Genomic DNA, 18769 nt, shown 5'->3' on the forward strand with positions numbered 1-18769 from the left:
TAGAGGTGGTTTGTGGGAAGCAAATTCCCTCAGCTTTTGTTTGTCTGGGAATTGTTTAATCCCACCATCATATTTGAATGATAGTCCTGCTGGATACAGTATCCTTGGTTCAAGGCCCTTCTGTTTCATTGCGTTAAATATATCATGCCATCCTCTTCTGGCCTGTAGGGTTTCTGTCGAGAAGTCTGATGTTAGCCTGATGGGTTTTCCTTTATAGGTGACCTTTTTCTCTCTAGCTGCCTTTAAAACTCTTTCCTTGTTCTTGATCTTTGCCATTTTAAGTATTATGTGTCTTGGTGTTGTCCTCCTTGGATCCTTTCTGTTGGGGGTTCTGTGTATTTCCGTAGTCTAGTTTTCAGCAATTATTTCTTCCAAGATACTTTCCATCCCTTTTCCTCTCTCTTCTTCTTCTGGTACCCCTATAATACAGATATTGTTCCTTTTGGATTGGTCACACAGTTCTCTTAATATTGTTTCATTCCTGTAGATCCTTTTATCTCTCTCTATGTCAGCTTCTATGCGTTCCTGTTCTCTGGTTTCAATTCCGTCAATGGCCTCTTGCATCCTATCCATTCTGCTTATAAACCCTTCCAGAGTTTGTTTCATTTCTGTAATCTCCTTTTTGGCATCTGTGATCTCCCTCCGAACTTCATCCCATCTCTCTTGCGTATTTCTCTGCATCTCTGTCAGTATGTTTATGATTTTTATTTTGAATTCTTTGTCAGGAAGACTGGTTAGGTCTGTCTCCTTCTCTGGTGTTGTCTCTGTGATCTTTGTCTGCCTGTAGCTTTGCCTTTTCATGGTGATAGGAATAGTCTGCAGAACTGGGACGAGTGACGGCTGGAAGGACTTCCTTTCTTGTTGGTTTGTGGCCCTCCTCTCCTGGGAGAACAGCGGCCTCTAGTGGCTTGTGCTGCGCAGCTGCGCGCAGACAGGGTTTCTGCTTCCTGCCCGGCTGCTATGGAGTTAATCTCCGCTGTTGCTGTGGGCGTGGCCTGGCTCGGCATCTGCTCCAAAGTGGTGGAGTCGGTTGGACGGGGAGCGGCCAGGAGGGTATGTATCTCTGTAAGGGGCCTCTGTGCTCCCTGCAGCCCAGTGGATTAGGGTGCCCAGAGATCCCCGGATTCCCTACCTCTGGATTAAGTATCCCGCCCTGCCCCTTTAAGACTTCCAAAAAGCACCCGCCAAAACAAAACAACGACCACAAAAAAATAAAAATTAAAAAATAAAAAAAATAAAAAAGTTTTTCTTTATTCTCCAGCGCCAGCCTCAGGCATCTGCTCACTGGTCTTGCTGCCCTGTTTCCCTAGTATTGGGGTCCCTATCCCTTTAAGACTTCCAAAAAGTGCTCGCCAAAACAAAACAGCAAAAAAAAAGAAAAAAAAATGGCTGCTCGCTTTTCTTATGTCCTCTGGTGCCAGGCCTCCGGTACCCTCTCATCGTTCTTGCTTCCCTGTTTCCCTAGTATCCAGGGCCCCGCGCATGCACTGTGTCTGCGCTCTCGTCCGGATGGTGGGGGCTGGGTGTTCAGCAGTCCCGGGCTCACTCTCCCTCCTGCTCTGCCTACTCTTCTCCCACCGGGAGCTGGGGGGAGGGGCGCTCGGGTCCCGCCAGGCTGGGGCTTGTATCTTACCCCCTTCGCGAGGCCCTGGGTTCTCGCAGGTGTGGATGTGGTCTGGATGTTGTCCTGTGTCCTCTGGTCTTAATTCTAGGAAGAGTTTTGTCTTTGTTATATTTTCATAGATATATGTGGTTTTGGGAGGAGATTTCCGCTGCTGTACTCACGCCGCCATCTTGGCTCCTCCCCTCCCCTGTCTTTAAGTTCCCACTTGAAACAAGCAGGCTGAATGAGTATCAGCCTTGGTTGGTAAATAACTGAGAGTTTTTCGCTACCATAATCTGAAGTGAGTTGCCAAGCATTTTGCCTCTTTTCAGTGGTGAGTGTACAAGACAGCAACTTCCTGTCACTTTGGAGAGACTATATCCCCATTAGTTCCTGACTTCTGAACACCTAGAAACTTCACTAAAGGGACAAGTCCCTAAATTTCCATGAGGTTTATATGTATTCTTTGTCACACAAGTGACTCCCCAAGACATGTATGGCATTTGCTGTTTCCTGATCACCAGATGTATAAGCTTGCTGACACAGTGTTGTGCTAGTATGATGTCCTGTGCATAGAGAGACAGTGGAGAGCATTGTAGACTGGCTGTGCAGGGATCAGGAGGGTTCCCTGGACTTGGAGAAAGACAGTGATGGTATATGCTTTCCTTGGAACTGGTAGAGAAGGAAAACAGACTCACAGTACTACCTGCTAGTTGCCGGAAGCTGTTGCTAATTCCTCCATTAAAGAGATCATATCTGGGAGAGCAGCTGCCATTGGAGTGGCCACCTGAACAAGTTTAGGAGAATTCCACTGTCTTCTTCAAACATCCATCTATCCTCTACATGGGTCAAATAGCCAATATACCCTTTTACAAAATATAACACAGCTGGGCACTGGTTAAAATGGTAAGGTCAGATTTTAATCGGTAGTATACTGTTGTGATAAGGAAGAGAGCCCAGTATGAACGGAGTGCAACTCTGATTTGTGCAGAGGAGCCTGGATGTTTTAAGGGGAGGATGGAATTACAGAGAGGAGCAAATGGGAGCTCAGTCGAGTAAGGAAGTGGAAAATGGCAAAGGGTTGGTCAGCATGAGTGCATTTAGGCCCGCTGAGTCTGCCAGCTTGCAATCATGGCAATTAGGATTTTATTCTTCCACAGGCTGGGAGGTAGAGAACCTGCTCTTCCTAATGATTACTTTCCAAAGGAGTGGTTTTTAGGTCCTTGAGGAAGACACTCCTGAGTTGTAGGAGATATATATATATATATATATATCTCAAAGGGCTGAGGAAAGATGCATTCTTATAAGCCCTTTTCAGTAAATGTCCTAAGGAATAAACCTTAGGTTTCTCTGAGAAACCTGGCTAATGTTTGGTCAAGGAGAGAATCTTTGTCACCTTAAGACTGAATTTTTCAGATCTTTGATCATGGAACTAATCTTTGTGATCCTCTGGGATGTGCTACTACTTTGGTTTCATTCTTTCAGTAGGCAGGAGCAATTTCAAGTATTTCTTCATGGTCCCGACCTCCGCTATATCTTTGAATTGATGAGACAAGGAGCCAATGTAAGAACACTGTTAGTGGCCATGTATGTCTACTTTGACTATTCACTGAGAGAAACTGGGGAAATAAAATAAATAAACTGGAGACTTTCAGATCCACTGGGCTTGCTTGAACATGCAGTCAGTCTAAACACCATTTCATAGTTGGTATCCTTAAGCCTCCACTTGGCTTGATGGCCATGGTTGCTTTGGACGCCCTGTGAATTAGCAGCATTTTAGAATCAAGGCCTAGTTTTCCCCTTCCAAAGCCTGGGTGTTCCTCTTTCTCTGATACAAAACCATCCTAACCCAAGGTCTTAGTTTCTTGAGGTGCTGGGAGGCAGACTTACAGTACATGTCTGTAACGGTGTTACATGCGCCTTGCTTAGGGCACCCTGACTTTCCTTTAGTCAAGGGGTCTCAGTCTGTGAGGTAATTTAGCTTTGGAAATTGGATGAGAAGCTGTAACAATGTAGATGAAGTTAGACCTCAGTTACTCTACCATTTCAGTGTTTGGGACATCATTATCACTTAGTTGCTGCTGAAGATGTTTGAGACTATGTTTCAACAGTGCTGCTCATTTCAGTGATTACATAAGCCTTGTATTTGATATTTAATCACAGCTACATGGTCAACACTTTAGGATTTTATCATCCCCATCAGAAGGTCCATGTCAATGTCAGAATATTCCTTCTGGACAGCAGATGACCACTATAACAGGTATTCTTACTAAGACAGTAGGGTTTCCCTCACTAATACATTTCTCACAGTCTTGGTAGAGAGAGTATCCTCTGTACTTTGCTGAAATTCACAGGATGGGTGGGGGATTATGGGTTATAATGAATTGAGATTCAATATTATTATTTCCCAAGGCCTTTAGATTTCTTCCTCTGCAATACCAGGGAAATTCAGCATCTAATCTTCCTTAAATGTGTACATGATTGAGGCTGGTTTCTGTTGCTTGTCCTAGAGGAGGCTTAGTAAAATTTGGGAGTTTAGGGTATTCAGAATCTATACAAATGTGTGTAATACAGTAATCAGAATATCATTTACATCTGAAAGTTAGACCAAGCTTTACCTTTCAACTGAGATACCCGGTAGGACTGCGATTCCACCTTGCCTTGCAATTCCACAATTCCAAGATCAAACTTTAGTTCTCTTTACAGAGATGTAAGAGAAGGTGTATAAAGTATCTGCTTTCCTGACTGTGATTTGAGTCAAAAAACTAAAGCCATGAGAATGTACTCTTTCTTTCAGTAACCTTTCAAGTGGAGTCAGTGCTTGGACTCATCATTTGCTCCGTAACATTTTATTGCACAGCTACATGGTCTCTCAAAGCTCTCTTAATGGGGACTATTATAGGTGCTAGATTGAATAAATGCTTTGCCATTACATTTCATGCCTTTATAGGTCCCATTTTGCACTGGCAATGAGAGCATTACTTTCTTTAAATCTAACCAGTCATTCTCATTCCATCACACGTCTTAAATATTCTCCTTTCCATTCTAGACTATACTTTCTATCAATCATTGTTTTATTAGAATATAGACACTACTGTCAGTATCTCAGTAGAATTAGATTAAGAATATGGAATTTGAGATATGCAGTCTTTAGAGCATGGAGGTGAAGGGAAGCCACCAATAATTCCAGCTGTATGCATCACTGAAGTGGTACTTCTCAAGACAACCAGAGGCATGGAAAGCCACTTTTGTTAACGTCCATATGGATGCTTCCAGTGGCCCAGAGAAAACAATAATTTTTCCTTCATTTCTGATCTCTAGATCTTCTAAGAGTGCCTCTCTAGGGCATAATTTAATCTGGCAAGAACTCTGGGAAATGTTATTTCCTTGACTTCTCTTTCAAGAGCAACGTCTGGATGATTCAGTATTGAAAATAGACAATTTTGCTTATTCCTTTTGTATGTGTCTTGTCTTCTTATAATGGAAAAGAGGTTGACTTCACTCTTTAATTGATCACCTAGGATCATAGTCAGTGGGGCCAATTTAAGATTGGAAAATAAGTCTTTTTGATTCTTGGAATCCCAACATTATAAGTTCCTTATGATTTGGTCTACACTCACCTCTTAAGGTCCCTTTTCTTTCTGGCATTCCTCAGTGACTTGACTTTGTAGCTTTACTAAATGGCCGGCATTTCTCTCATTGCAATAGGCGTTTCCCCATGTCTGTTCCTTTGGCTTAGAGTGAGATTCCCCCCTTTGTTTGGCCAAACTCTACTCTTTTTTCAATATTCATATCAGAGGTCACCTACTAGTTGAAGACTTCACCCTCAGTCTCACATGCAGGTGGCTAGTTTATCTCCCTATTGACTTTGCCAAAGTTCTTTGTACATGTCTATGAGACATGCATAGTCATGTTTTAAAACTGCTTATATATCCATTTTTCCTACTCGCTGAGCTTACTTAGAGTAGGGAACTTATTCTGTTTCTTTGCACTAGAAATAGGAAGCATAGAATCTGCCAAGTTGTAATACCTCAATAATTCATTAAATATTTTTTACCTGAAACAACTATTGTGGTAAAGATTCTCAATCTCCTGTTTTCTAACCGTGTCATTCAGAGTCGCCTGTGACAGTCTGATATAGCCCATTGGGAGCACATATGCATACTTCTACATTTATAAACAACATTCGCATTTGATAGTTACAACCTGGTGTCTGTGTTTTCTTTCCCTTTCTCTCTTCTTTTAGGCCCTGTTTGTTGAACAATTGGGTATCAACCATTTCATGAATATTACAATGTTCTTTTTTGAGCTTTCAAGAAGTCCCACCCACATCTGATGAAAATGTCACTGTGATGAAGACAACTTTCAGTGACATTCCTGTCCATATAAATGTGCCAAAATAAAAGTCAAAGACACCAAGAAGGGGCTTATTTTATGTGCATGGTGGAGTTTGGTGTTTGGGGAGTGCTGGTATGCACCCAAGGTCAAAAATTTTAATTTATCACATAGCATACATTTTATTAACATTTCAAGAAGACAGACCTGTTAAACATTATCATAGATAACAGAATATTTTAGCTGTTTGTAATTTATTTCTTTATACTATGTTAGTTTAAAGGAGTTATTTTAAATCTCTCTGAAATGGAATAATCAATACTAAAATCTACAGCAAATCCCAGGTAAGAGGAAAAAGTTTCATGAGCCTAGACATTTATTATTAAATTTGTTAATTGCAGAAATGATGAAATGTAGTGAAAACCAAAACGAAGTTGGATAGTGAATGAGAATAGTGGGGAAATGGTGATGGTGATTCCAGTCTTTCAATAAGCTTAGACATGATAGAAATGAGAAGATGCTACATGGAAAAAAAACACACAGTTGAGGAAGGTCTTTCATTTTCACTTTATATAAAATATATACATTTCAACTTATTTTATGTATTTTCTATATTTATATAAATATATAATATTTTATTATATATAATTTTACTTTATGTACAAATACTTTATATATATTTTATATTTATATATGGGAGGTGTATGACCAGGTTTATAAGCTGAAAGTAAAGATGGTGGTTAATAAAAGTATGTTGGAGAAATGTAGGTAGGGGGAACTGGAGGGTGGGATGCAGTTTGCGGGACCCAGAGCATATGGGGGGGGAACACGACTCAGTACAAAGGGGAAGTACTGGCAACATCCAGAAGGAGGAACATAACTTTCTCTGTGACAAAAGGAAAAGAGGTATTGATGGGTATTGATGTAGATTGTAAATGTAAATTGGGGCAGTAAAGGGTGTGATCCCATCTACCATTTTCTATGAAATCAAGCAGTAAATTCATCAGCTGGCAATAAAGTGATATTTCTAAGAGAAAATTGGGCCATGCCATGCCTACATTAGTTTCCATGAGTCCCTGCTGCCCAAAGCACTTCTTTAAAAGACTTTTCATCGAAGTATTACTGAAGAGTGGGAGTATGCTTGCCAGGGTAAAGGAAGTAAAAACGAATAGGCCTTGAAATAAAATACTATTTGCCTGATGCTTTCTATTTTATTATTCAAAAAACCCCAAAATTTGTGTTCCAATCCAAAATATAAGCATGACTTTTTATAGTAAATGTTAATTAAAAGTTTAAAACTTAGTGTGTATTTGGTATTTTGTTAGTATTCAGCACTCAACTTTGGAAACATTGCAAGACAATATTTACTCTTCGTAGCTCACATAATACAACCTTTACAACAACCTCATACTCTGATATTTACCCTTTAGCACTTCATGATTTCTTTTTTTCCCCCATTAAATTCTACTGTATCTTTTTACAATTTTCTTTTTTGCAAAAGGGAGCACTCACCTAAGCCCACTAGCAAACATCCCCACCCCATACACACATCTAACAAAAATGCCCAGAAAACATATTCCTTCTTGTCTGCCTAGCAAATATGAATATATGAATCAGGTTTCAGCTCTCCCTACTTCCTCTTTACTCTCAACTTCCTCTGGCAGTTTTGATGAAGTCTAATACTATTTCCGTATAGTACTGTCTATACTCCATTAAAGCAACTAATACTTTGTATTACAGCCATTTGTTTATATGCCTGCCCCTCCCTGCCCCCATCTCTAGTAGTGGGTAACTTCCTGAAAGTCAGGGAGTTAATATTTATGTATGTTTTTTCCACACTGAATACCTTCCAAATGAAGAGAGAAAAGATTAATCTTGAAGAGAAGGAAGCTGATTTAAACTACCCAGGGTGAAAATGTGGGGAAGGACAAGGAAGCCGACAATGTGCATGATACAATGATCACTGTGCAGAAGGATATTGGCCTATAGTTGTGATAAATTAGTAGACATGTTTTCCCCAGAACATTTCAGTGAAGAACAAGGTCTAGTTATAGGCTTTCTGCTGAAGGAAACACCCATCAGTTCATTTTTCAGTCTGATTTTATTTCCTTTTGTTTCAGCTTTGTTTAATTACAACTTTCTGTCAAGACTGTTGAAAGATTCAATGCTGTTGTCATTTCAACCAAGTAAGAGCGCTGTGGGCTTGTTTGGGTTTTGACTAGGTGTCTGGTATAGTAAGAGTCTCAGCTATCTCGGTCATTCCTTGGTTATGCCAAGTATGTTTCAAATGATATTGAGGGGATGAGAATAGAGAAAGACATTGAGCTTGACCAAAAAGAGTGAGAGAGAGAAGAGTTGCATATTCAGGTAAAGTAGGGATCAAAAACAGGAAATCAAGAAATTGTTAGAATAAAATTAAACTACTGCATCTTATGGGCCAATGACCTTTGCTGGATTTCTAGCCAACTCTTCATTAGCAGAGTCAGTAAGAAGGAGGACTTCAGAGTCAGAATGAAGTTCAAAGCCTAGTTCTAGAATTAATTGAATGACTTTGTGCTAGTTAAGTATCATGTAAGCTTAGCTTTCTCATGTAAAGTGGGAGTCATGTAATATTTTCTGTTTTGTAGGGCTGTTTTAAGGATTAGGTGATAAAATTCATCTGAAACAATTAGCATATTGTATTTCATGGTATAAACCTTCATTAAAAGCAGCTAGTCACTAAATAACATATAGGAATACAGGCAAAATCTATTCTCTAAAAGCATTCAAGGACAGTAATAAATAGAAAATAAACCAATAGGATGAAAAGACAGAAGAAACAGTGAAACAAAACTTAGTGATTGCCTGCCAACTTGATCATTAGATTAAGTTGGAATAGAATAATTCCGATTTGTATGCTATTTATTGGTTACTAATAAAGTATAATGATTATAGAGAGAATAACATTATGGGAGTTTAACTAGGGGAAAGTATCAACCTGGGTCTTCTTTTTCTTTGTCTTAGGCCTGCTCCAGGTTTTGCATTTACCTGTGTAAATTGACATTTAAAAAAAGTAGAGAAGGAAAAGTTTTCATATCGAACATTATCATAATGATGGATCTTTTGATTCATAATGACCCAAAATATCAGGTTTGCTAAATAAAAATTTTACTTTTGATTTTAGGATCAGAGCATATACATTCACACATTTTTTATAAATTAAATTTTAATTAAACTCACAATTAAATAATTGATTTAAAGAATGTTGCTATTCTACCCACAGCTATAGACTAGCACCTAAATATCACTTTCCAAATAAATTTGAAGATGTGTAATGCAGTAAGGTGGTTATTATGCCAAGATGTTCTTAACAAATACGGTATAGATCCTGAAAGAACTGGTATTTCTGGAGACAGTGCTGGAGGGAATTTGGCTGTAGCAGTGACTCAACAGGTATGTTGCTAATAATTTTCATTTCCAAAAATATCCTACACTTAAATATTTTTTTCAAATTATGTTATTATATGAATATATTAGAAATTAGAGATAAAGATCAATATTAGAGAAGATTTATATACATAATGCTTCTATTCTTGCCTCCTGATAGATTTTTTTAATGAAATGATAAAATCCTTTTTCTATATCATGGGTTTAAACATATTAAATATGGTCAGTGAAGTACCATACTGGTTTTTTTTTTGAAGGAACTACATCATTATTTAAATAAGTTTGCATCACAATTTTGCTCTCTGTGCACCTATACAGATTCTCTAGGTTATAAAGGATGACTAATTGGCTGGTGGTCCTCATTGCTAAAGACCAGAATCGAGTCAGCTGTTGCTGAGTGAGAAACTAGTTGATGGCGTCACAGCTGATTTTGCTATTTTCTTTGAAGGAGAGTTCAAAATACCTTTTACATATATTCTTTTCCAAGGACATCATTCTTCTCCTTTTCTTCCAGGCATTTAGAGAAGAAATTGCACCAATCAACTTAAAAGTTAAAACAGTAAATGATTTATCCAGTCAGCTATCTCCACTTGACCTACATCCATCTCTAAAGATGTCTCGCCAGCTAGATGACCTTAATAGCGATGGAAACTTTTGCAGGTACCTTTTTCCTCTCTATGGTCCAGGTATACACCTTGGTTAGTCTTTAAATCCCACTCTATTCTTCTGCCACACACCATCATTTTCTCTTTCTTTTTTTTTTTTTTTTAAGGGGAGTTCTTCAGATGATAATTTCCCTGAGGGCTGAGTGCAGGTTAGTGTTACTGTACGAGCAGTGGGAGCCAGTAAAATGGCTCCCAGTCCAACAGGGAAAATGCAGACACATTCAGCTAACTAGCTACAGGGCTTTTTTAATTTTTATTTATTTATTTTTAAAGAATCATATTTATTTGTCAAACAAATTACAAGGTATCACGTTGCCTAATACTAGACTCCCCCCTTCACCAAGTCACCCCAGCAAACCCCACTACAGTCACTGTCCATCAGCGCACCAAGCTGCCATAGAATCACCACTTGTCTTCTCTGTGTTGCACAGCCCTCCCTATGCACCCCCCACATTATACATGCTAATCCTAAGGCCCACTTTCTTTTTCACCGGCCTTATCCCTCCCTTCCCAACCATCCTCCCCAGTCCCTTTCCCTTTGGAAACTGTTAGTCCACTCTTGGGTTCTGTGATTCTGCTGCTCTTTTAAACCTTCAGTTTTTCTTCGTTCTTATACTCCACATATGAGTGAAATCATTTGGTACTTGTCTTTCTCTGCCTGGCTTATTTCACTGAGCATAATACCCTCTAGCTCCATCCATGTTGTTGCAAATGGTAGGATTTGTTTTCTTCTTATGGCTGAATAATATTCCATTGTGTATATGTACCACATCTTCTTTATCCATTTATCTACGGATGGACATTTAGGTTGCTTCCGTTTCTTGGCTATTGTAAATAGTGCTGCGATAAACGTAGGGGTGCATCTGTCTTTTTCAAACTGGGCTGCTTCATTCTTAGGGTAAATTCCTAGAAGTGAAATTCCTGGGTCAAATGGTATTTCTATTTTGAGCTTTTTGAGGAACCTCCATACTGCTTTCCACAATGGTTGAAGTAATTTATATTCCCACCAGCAGTGTAGGAGGGTTCCCCTTTTTCCACAACCTCACCAACATTTGTTGTTGTTTGTCTTTAGGATCATGGTGATCCTTACTGGTGTGAGGTGATATCTCATTGTGGTTTTATTTTGCATTTCTCTGATGACTAGTGATGTGGAGCATCTTTTCATGTGTCTGTTGGCCATCTGAATTTCTTCTTTGGAGAACTGTCTGTTCAGCTTCTCTGCCCATTTTTTAATTGGATTATTTGCTTTTTGTTTGTTGAGGTGTGTTAGCTCTTTATATATTTTGGATGTCAACCCTTTATCAGATCTGTCATTTATGAATATATTCTCTCATACTGTAGGGTACCTTTTTGCTCTATTGATGGTGTCCTTTGCTGTACAGAAGCTTTTCAGCTTGATATAGTCCCACTTGTTCATTTTTGCTTTTGTTTCCCTTGCCCAGGGAGATATGTTCATGAAGAAATCGCTCATGTTTATGTCCAAGAGATTTTTGCCTGTGTTTTTTTCTAAGAGTTTTATGGTTTCATGACTTACATTCAGGTCTTTGATCCATTTTGAATTTACTTTTGTGTATAGGGTTAGACAGTGATCCAGTTTCATTCTCTTACATGTAGATGTCCAGTTTTGCCAGCACCATCTGTTAAAGAGACTGTTATTTTATGTCCATGGCTCCTTTATCATGTATTAATTGACCATATATGTTTGGGTTAATGTCTGGAGTCTCTATTTCTGTTCCACTGGTCTGTGGCTCTGTTCTTGTGCCAGTACCAAACTGTCTTGATTACTGTGGCTTTGTAGTAGAGCTTGAAGTTGGGGACCGAGATCCCCCCCCACTTTATTCTTCCTTCTCAGGACTGCTTTGGCTATTTGGGGTCTTTGGTGTTTCCATATGATTTTTGTACTATTTGTTATAGTTTGTTGAAGAATGCAGTTGGTAATTTGATAGGGATTGCATTGAATCTGTATGTTGCTTTGGGCAGGATGGCCACTTTGATGATATTAATTCTTCCTAGCCAAGAGCTTGGGATGAGTTTCCATTTGTTAGTATCCTCTTTAATTTCTCTTAAGAGTGTCTTATAGTTTTCAGGGTATAGGTCTTTCACTTCCTTGGTTAGATTTATTCCTAAGTATTTCATTCTTTTTGATGCAATTGTGAATGGAATTGTTTTCCTGATTTTTCTTTCTTTTAGTTCATTGTTAGTGTATAGGAAAGCCACATATTTCTGTGTATTAATTTTGTATCCTGCAACTTTGCTGTATTCCGATATCAGTTCTAGTAGTTTTGGAGTGGAGTCTTTAGGGTTTTTGATGTACAATATCATGTCATCTTCAAATAGTGACAGTTTAACTACTTCTTTACCAATTTGGATTCCTTGTATTTCTTTGTTTTGTCTAATTGCCATGGCTAGGACCTCCAGTAATATTTGAATAACAGTGGGGAGAGTGGGCATCCCTGTCTTGTACCCAATTTCAGAGGAAAAGCTTTCAGTTTCTCACTGTTCAGTATGATGTTGGCTGTGGGTTTATCATATATGGCCTTTCTTATGCTGAGGAACTTGCCCTCTATACCCATTTTGTTGAGAGTTTTTATCATGAATGGATGTTGAATTTTGTCGAATGCTTTTTCAGCATCTGTGGAGATGATCATGTGGTTTTTGTCCTTTTTGTTGATGTGGTGGATGATGATGATGGATTTTCGAATGTTGTACCATCCTTGCATCCCTGGGATGAATCCCACTTGGTCATGGTGTATGATCCTTTTGATGTATTTTTTAATTTGGTTTGCTAATATTTTGTTGAATATTTTTGCATCTATGTTCATCAGGGATATTGGTCTGTAATTTTCTTTTTTGGTGGGGTCTTTGCCTGGTTTTGGTATTAGGGTGATGTTGGCTTCATAGAATGAGTTTGGGAGTATTCCCTCCTCTTCTATTTTTTGGAAAACTTTAAGGAGAATGGGTATTATATCTTCTCTGTATGTCTGATAAAATTCCAAAGTCTGATAAAAATCCATCTGGCCTGGGGATTTTGTTCTTTGGTAGTTTTTTGATTACCACTTCAATTTCTTTGCTGGTAATTGGTTTGTTTAGATTTTGTGTTTCTTCCTTGGTCAGTCTTGGAAGGTTGTCTTTTTCTAGGAAGTTGTCCATTTCTTCTAGGTTTTCCAGCTTCTTGACATATAGTCTTTCATAGTAGTCTCTAATAATTCTTTGTATTTCTGTTGGGTCTGTCATGATGTTTCCTTTCTCGTTTCTGATTCTGTTGATGTGTGTTGACTCTTTTTTTCTCTTAATAAGTCTGACTAGAGGCTTATCTGTTTTGTTTATTTTCTCAAAGAACCAGCTCTTGGTTTCATTCATTTTTTTCTATTGTTTTATTCTTCTCAATTTTATTTATTTCTTCTCTGATCTTTATTAGTCCCTCCTTCTGCTGACTTTAGGCTTCATTTGTTCTTCTTTTTCCAATTTCCATAATTGTGACATTAGACCATTCATTTGGGATTGTTCTTCCTTCTTTAAATATGCCTGGATTGGTATATACTTTCCTCTTAAGACTGCTTTCGCTACGTCCTTGGGGCTTTGTGTTGTTGATGTCATTTGTTTCCATATATTGCTTGATGTCTATTTTAATTTGGTCATTGATCCATTGATAATTTAGGAGCATGTTGTTAAGCCTCCATGTTTTTGTGGGCCTTTTTGCTTTCTTTGTACAATTTATTTCTAGTTTTATACCTTTGTGGTCTGAAAAGTTGGTTGGTAGAATTTCAATCTTTTTGAATTTACTGAGGCTCTCTTTGTGGCCTGGTATGTGGTCTATTCTGGAGAATGTTCCATGTGCACTTGAGAACAATGTGTATCCTGTTGCTTTTGGATGTAGAGTTCTATAGATGTCTATTAGGTCCATCTCTTCTAGTGTGTTGTTCAGTGCCTCTGTGTCCTTACTTATTTTTTTAATTAATTAATTAATTAATTTTGTTATCATTAATCTACAATTACATGAAGAATATTATATTTACTAGGGTCCCCCCTTCACCAAATCCCACACGAACCCCATTACAGTACTGTCCATCAGCGTAGTAAGATGCTGTAGAATCACTACTTGTCTTCTCTGTGTTGCACAGCCCTCCACATGCCCCCCCCCCGACATTATACATGCTAATCGTAATGTCCCCTTTCTTTTTCCCCACCCTTATCCCTTCCTTCCCTCCCTTTCTCCCCAGTCCCTTTCCCTTTGGTAAACTGTTAGTCCATTCTTAGGTTTTATGATTCTGCTGCTGTTTTGTTCCTTCAGTCTTTCTTTGTTCCTATAGTCTTTGGGTTTGAAGTGAGTCTCTTGTAAGCAGCATGGAGATATTTCTTGCTTTTTTATCCATTCTATTATTCTGTGTCTTTTTATTGGTGCATTCAGTCCATTTACATTTAGGGTGATTATTGAAAGATAGGTACTTATTGCCATTGCAGGCTTTAGATTTGTGGTTGCCAAAGGTTCAAGGTTAGCTTCTTTAGTATCTTTCTGTCTAACTTAACTCACTTACTGAGCTATTTTAAACACTGTCTAGTCATTCTTTATTTTTATCCCTTCTTATTCCTCCTCCTCCATTCTTTACATGTTGGTTGTTTTATTCTGTGCTCTTTTGTGCTTCCTTTAACTGCTTTTGTGGATGGTTGATTTTATTTTTTGTCTTTAGTTAGTATTTTGGTTGGTCTGCTTTCTTTGCTGTGATTTTATTTTCTCTGAAGACATCTATTTAATCTTAGGAGTGCTCCCATCTAGAGCAGTCCCTCTAAAATACCTAGAGGTGGTTTGTGGGAGGCAAGTTCCCTCAACTTTTGCTTGTCTGGGAATTGTTTAATCCCTCCTTCATATTTAAATGATAGTCGTGCTGGATACAGTATTCTTTGTTCAAGGCCCTTCTCTTTCATTGAATTAAATATATCATGCTATTCTCTTCTGGCCTGTAAGGTTTCTGTTGAGAAGTCTGATGATGGCCCGATGGGTTTTCCTTCGTAGGTGACCTTTTTCCTCTCTCTAGCTGCCTTTAAAACCAAACTCTGTCCTTGTCCTTGATCTTTGCCATTTTAATTATTATGTGTCTTGGTGTTGTCCTCCTTGGTTCCTTTCTGTGGGGAGTTCTGTACACTTCCATGGTCTGATTGACTATTTCCTCCCCCAGTTTGGGGAAATTTTCAGCAATTATATTTTCAAATACACTTTCTATCCCTTTTTCTCTCTCTTCTTCTGGTACCCCTATACTGCAGATATTGTTCCTTTTGGATTGGTCACACAGTTCTCTTAATATTGTTTCATTCCTAGGGATCCTTTTATCTCTCTCTGCATCAGCTTCTATGCGTTCCTGTTCTCTGGTTTCTATTCCATCAATGGCCTCTTGCATCTTATCCATTCTGTTTATAAATCCTTCCAGAGATTGTTTCGTTTCTGTAATGTCCTTCCATACATCATCCCTTAGCTCTTGCATATTTCTCTGCAGCTCCATCAGCATGGTTATGAGCTTTATTTTTAATTCTTTTTCAGGAAGATTGGTTAGGTCTATCTGCTTCTCAGGATTTGCCTCTGTGATCTTGGTCTGTATCAATTTCTTCTGCCTTTTCATGCCATAGATACATTTTTGGGGAGCTGGCACGTGTGTTGGGTAAGAGAAAGTCCCTTCTTGTCAGTTTGTGGCCTTCCTCTCCTGGGAGAACAGCGGCCTCTAGCGGCTTGTGCTGGGCAGCTGCGTGCAGACGGGGCTTCTGATCTTGCCCAGCTGCTATGGAGTTTATTTAGCTCCACAGTTGCTGTGGGCGTGGCCTGCCTCAGGCTGCTGCTCCAATATGGCGGAGCTGCGTTGGAGGGGGAACAGGTGGGAGACTGTTTATTGCGGTGAGGGGCCTCCGAGCTGCATTGCGGGGGTTCAGGTACCAGAGTTCCCCGGGATATGCAGCTGCTGGGCTAAGTGTCTCAGGGCTCTTCTGTCCAGCTGTGGGGTCCCTGTCCCTTTAAGACTTTCAAAAAGCACTCGCTTTTCTTTGTCCCAGGGAGCCGGCTGCGGGGACCCACTCACAAGTCTTACTGTCCTGTTTCCCTAGTTTCCAGCACCCATGCACGCACTGTGTCTGCGCTCTGGTGCAGATGGCTAGGGCTGGGTGTTCAGCAGTCCTGGGCTCCCTCTCCTTCCCTGCCTCCGACTCCTCTTCTCCCGCTGGGAGCTGGGGTGAGGGGCACTCAGGTCCCGCCGGGCTGCGGCTTGTATCTTACCCCCTTTGCGAGGTGCTGGTTTCTCGTGGGTGTGGATGTAGTCTGGCTGTTGTCCTGTGTCTTCTGGTCTCTCTTTTAGGACTAGTTGTATTTGTTGTATTTTCAAAAATATATATGGTTTTGGGAGGAGATTTCCGCTGCCCTACTCACGCTGCCATCTTGGTTCTCTCTGTCCTTACTTATTTTCTGTCTGGTGGATCTGTTCTTTGGAGTGAAAGGTGTGTTGAAGTCTCCTGAAATGAATGCATTGTATTCTATTTCCTCCTTTAGTTCTGTTAGCATTTGTTTCACATATGCTGGTGCTCCTGTTTTGGGTGCATATATATTTATAATGGTTATATCCTCTTGTTGGACTGAGCCCTTTATCATTATGTAATGTCCTTCTTTATCTCTTGTTACTTTCTTTGTTTGAATTCTATTTTGTCTGATACCAGTACTGCAACACCTGCTTTTTTCTCCCTGTTGTTTGCAAGAAATATCTTTTTCCGTCCCTTGACTTTTAGTCTGTGCATGTCTTTGGGTTTGAGGTGAGTCTCTTGTAAGCAGCATATAGAAGGGTCTTGTTTTTTTATCCGTTCAGTGACTCTATGTCTCTTGATTGGTGCATTCAGTCCATTTACATTGAGGGTGATTATCAATAGGTATGTACTTATTGCCATTTCAGGCTTTAGATTCATGGTTACCAAAGGTTCAAGGTTACTTTCCTTACTATCTAAGAGTCTAACTTAATTCACTCAGTATGCTGTTACAAACACAATCTAAAGGTTCTTTTCTGTTTCTCCTTCTTTTTCTTCCTCCTCCATTCTTTAAATATTAGGTATCATATTCTGTACTTTTTATCTATCCCTTGTTTGACTTCGGGGATAGTTAATTTAATTTTGCATTTGCTTAGTAATTAGCTGTCCTACTTCCTTTACTGTGGTTTTATTACCTCTGGTGACAGGTATTCAACCTAAGGAAGACTTCCATCTATAGCAGTTCCTCCAAAATAGACTGTAGAGATGGTTTGTGGGAGATAAATTCTCTCAGCTTTTGCTTATCTGGAAATTGTTTAATCCCTCCTTCAAATTTAAATGATAATCTTGCCGGATAAAGTAATCTTGGTTCCAGACCCTTCTGCTTCATGGCATTAAATACATCATGACACTCCCTTCTGGCCTGTAAGGTTTCTGCTGAGAAGTCTGATGTTAGCCTGATGGGCTTTCCTTTGTTTGTGATCTTATTTCTCTCTCTGGCTGATTTTAATAGTCTATCCTTATCCTTGATCTTTGCCAATTTTATTACTATATGTCTTGGTGTTGTCTTCCTTGGGTCCCTTGTGTTGGGAGATCTGTGGATCTCCATGGCCTGAGAGACTATCTCCTTCCCCAGACTGGGGAAGTTTTCAGCAACTACCTCCTCAAAGACACTTTCTATCCCTTTCTCTCTCTTTCTTCTTCTTCTGGTATCCCTATAATGCAAATAGTGTTCCTTTTGGATTGGTCATACAGTTCTCTAAATATTCTTTCATTCTTAGAGATCCTTTTTTCTCTCTGTGTCTCTGCTTCTTTGTATTCCTCTTCTCTAGTTTCTATTTCATTTATCATCTCCTCCACTGTATCCAACCTGCTTTTAATACCCTCCATCATGCTCTTCAGTGATTGGATCTCTGACCTGAATTCATTCCTGAGTTCTTGGATATCTTTCCGTATGTCCATTAGCATGTTGATTATTTTTATTTTGATCTCCCTTTCAGAAGACTCATAAGGTCCATGTCATTTAAGTCTTTCTCCGAAGTTATATTAATTTTACTCTGGACCAGGTTCCTTTGGCGTTTCATATTTGTATATGGCGCCCTCTAGTGTCCAGAAGCTCTATTCTGGAGCTGCTCAGCCCCTGAAGCAATGTCCGGGGTTGCAGGGGTGTGGTATTGGTGCTTGGCGGGAGGAAAGAGCTGTTCCCCGCTTCCCAACTGCTGTGCCTGTCTCCAGTGCCGGAACCAGTGGGCCGAGCACACAGGTATAAGCTTTTGTCTTGGAGCAGCAGGATATGGATTCCTGCTTTCCACAAGCGGCCAGAATCCCAGTCTCCCCAGGAACTCCGCCTGTCCCAGTGTTCCAACTGCGTAATCAGAAGAGTATGGTGAAAGCACCATGGTAGGTTTGTGAACCCAGCGCAGATCTCCGGAGCTAGGTATTCAGCAGTCCCAAGCTTTCCACTCCCTCCCTGCTCCGTTTCTCTTCCTTCCGCCAGTGAGCTGGGGTGGGAGAGGGGCTCAGGTCCTGCGGAGCCACAGCTCTGGTACGTTACCCCGTGCTGAGGTCTGCTCTTTTCTCCAGGTGTGTGCAGTCTGGCGCCATCCTCTTTCCTGTTGCTCTCTCAGGATTAGTTGCGCCAGCTATATTTTCTAATTGTGTCCAGTTTTAGGAGGAAGCCTCTGTGTCTCCTCTCATGCCGCCATCTTTAATCCCTCCATTTTCTCTTTCTTTCACCATACTGTTTTGT

General features: G+C 39.8%; 2 protein-coding genes across 2 annotated transcripts in view; both read left to right on the forward strand.

Moving 5' to 3' along the window:
- Nucleotides 1–18769, forward strand: part of NME9 (NME/NM23 family member 9) — a 153130-nt gene that overhangs the window by 62250 nt on the left and 72111 nt on the right. The window lies entirely within an intron of this gene.
- On the forward strand, nucleotides 7855–18406 carry LOC118922008 (arylacetamide deacetylase-like). The gene is made up of 3 exons (XM_036904277.2): nucleotides 7855–9370; nucleotides 9879–10024; nucleotides 18256–18406. Exons 1-3 carry the CDS (start codon nucleotides 9245–9247, stop codon nucleotides 18287–18289), a joined length of 306 nt encoding a protein of 101 aa, XP_036760172.2. The 5' UTR covers nucleotides 7855–9244; the 3' UTR covers nucleotides 18290–18406.

This window comes from Manis pentadactyla, chromosome 1 (genome assembly GCF_030020395.1).
Source record: "Manis pentadactyla isolate mManPen7 chromosome 1, mManPen7.hap1, whole genome shotgun sequence".
NCBI classification, from domain to species: domain Eukaryota; kingdom Metazoa; phylum Chordata; class Mammalia; order Pholidota; family Manidae; genus Manis; species Manis pentadactyla.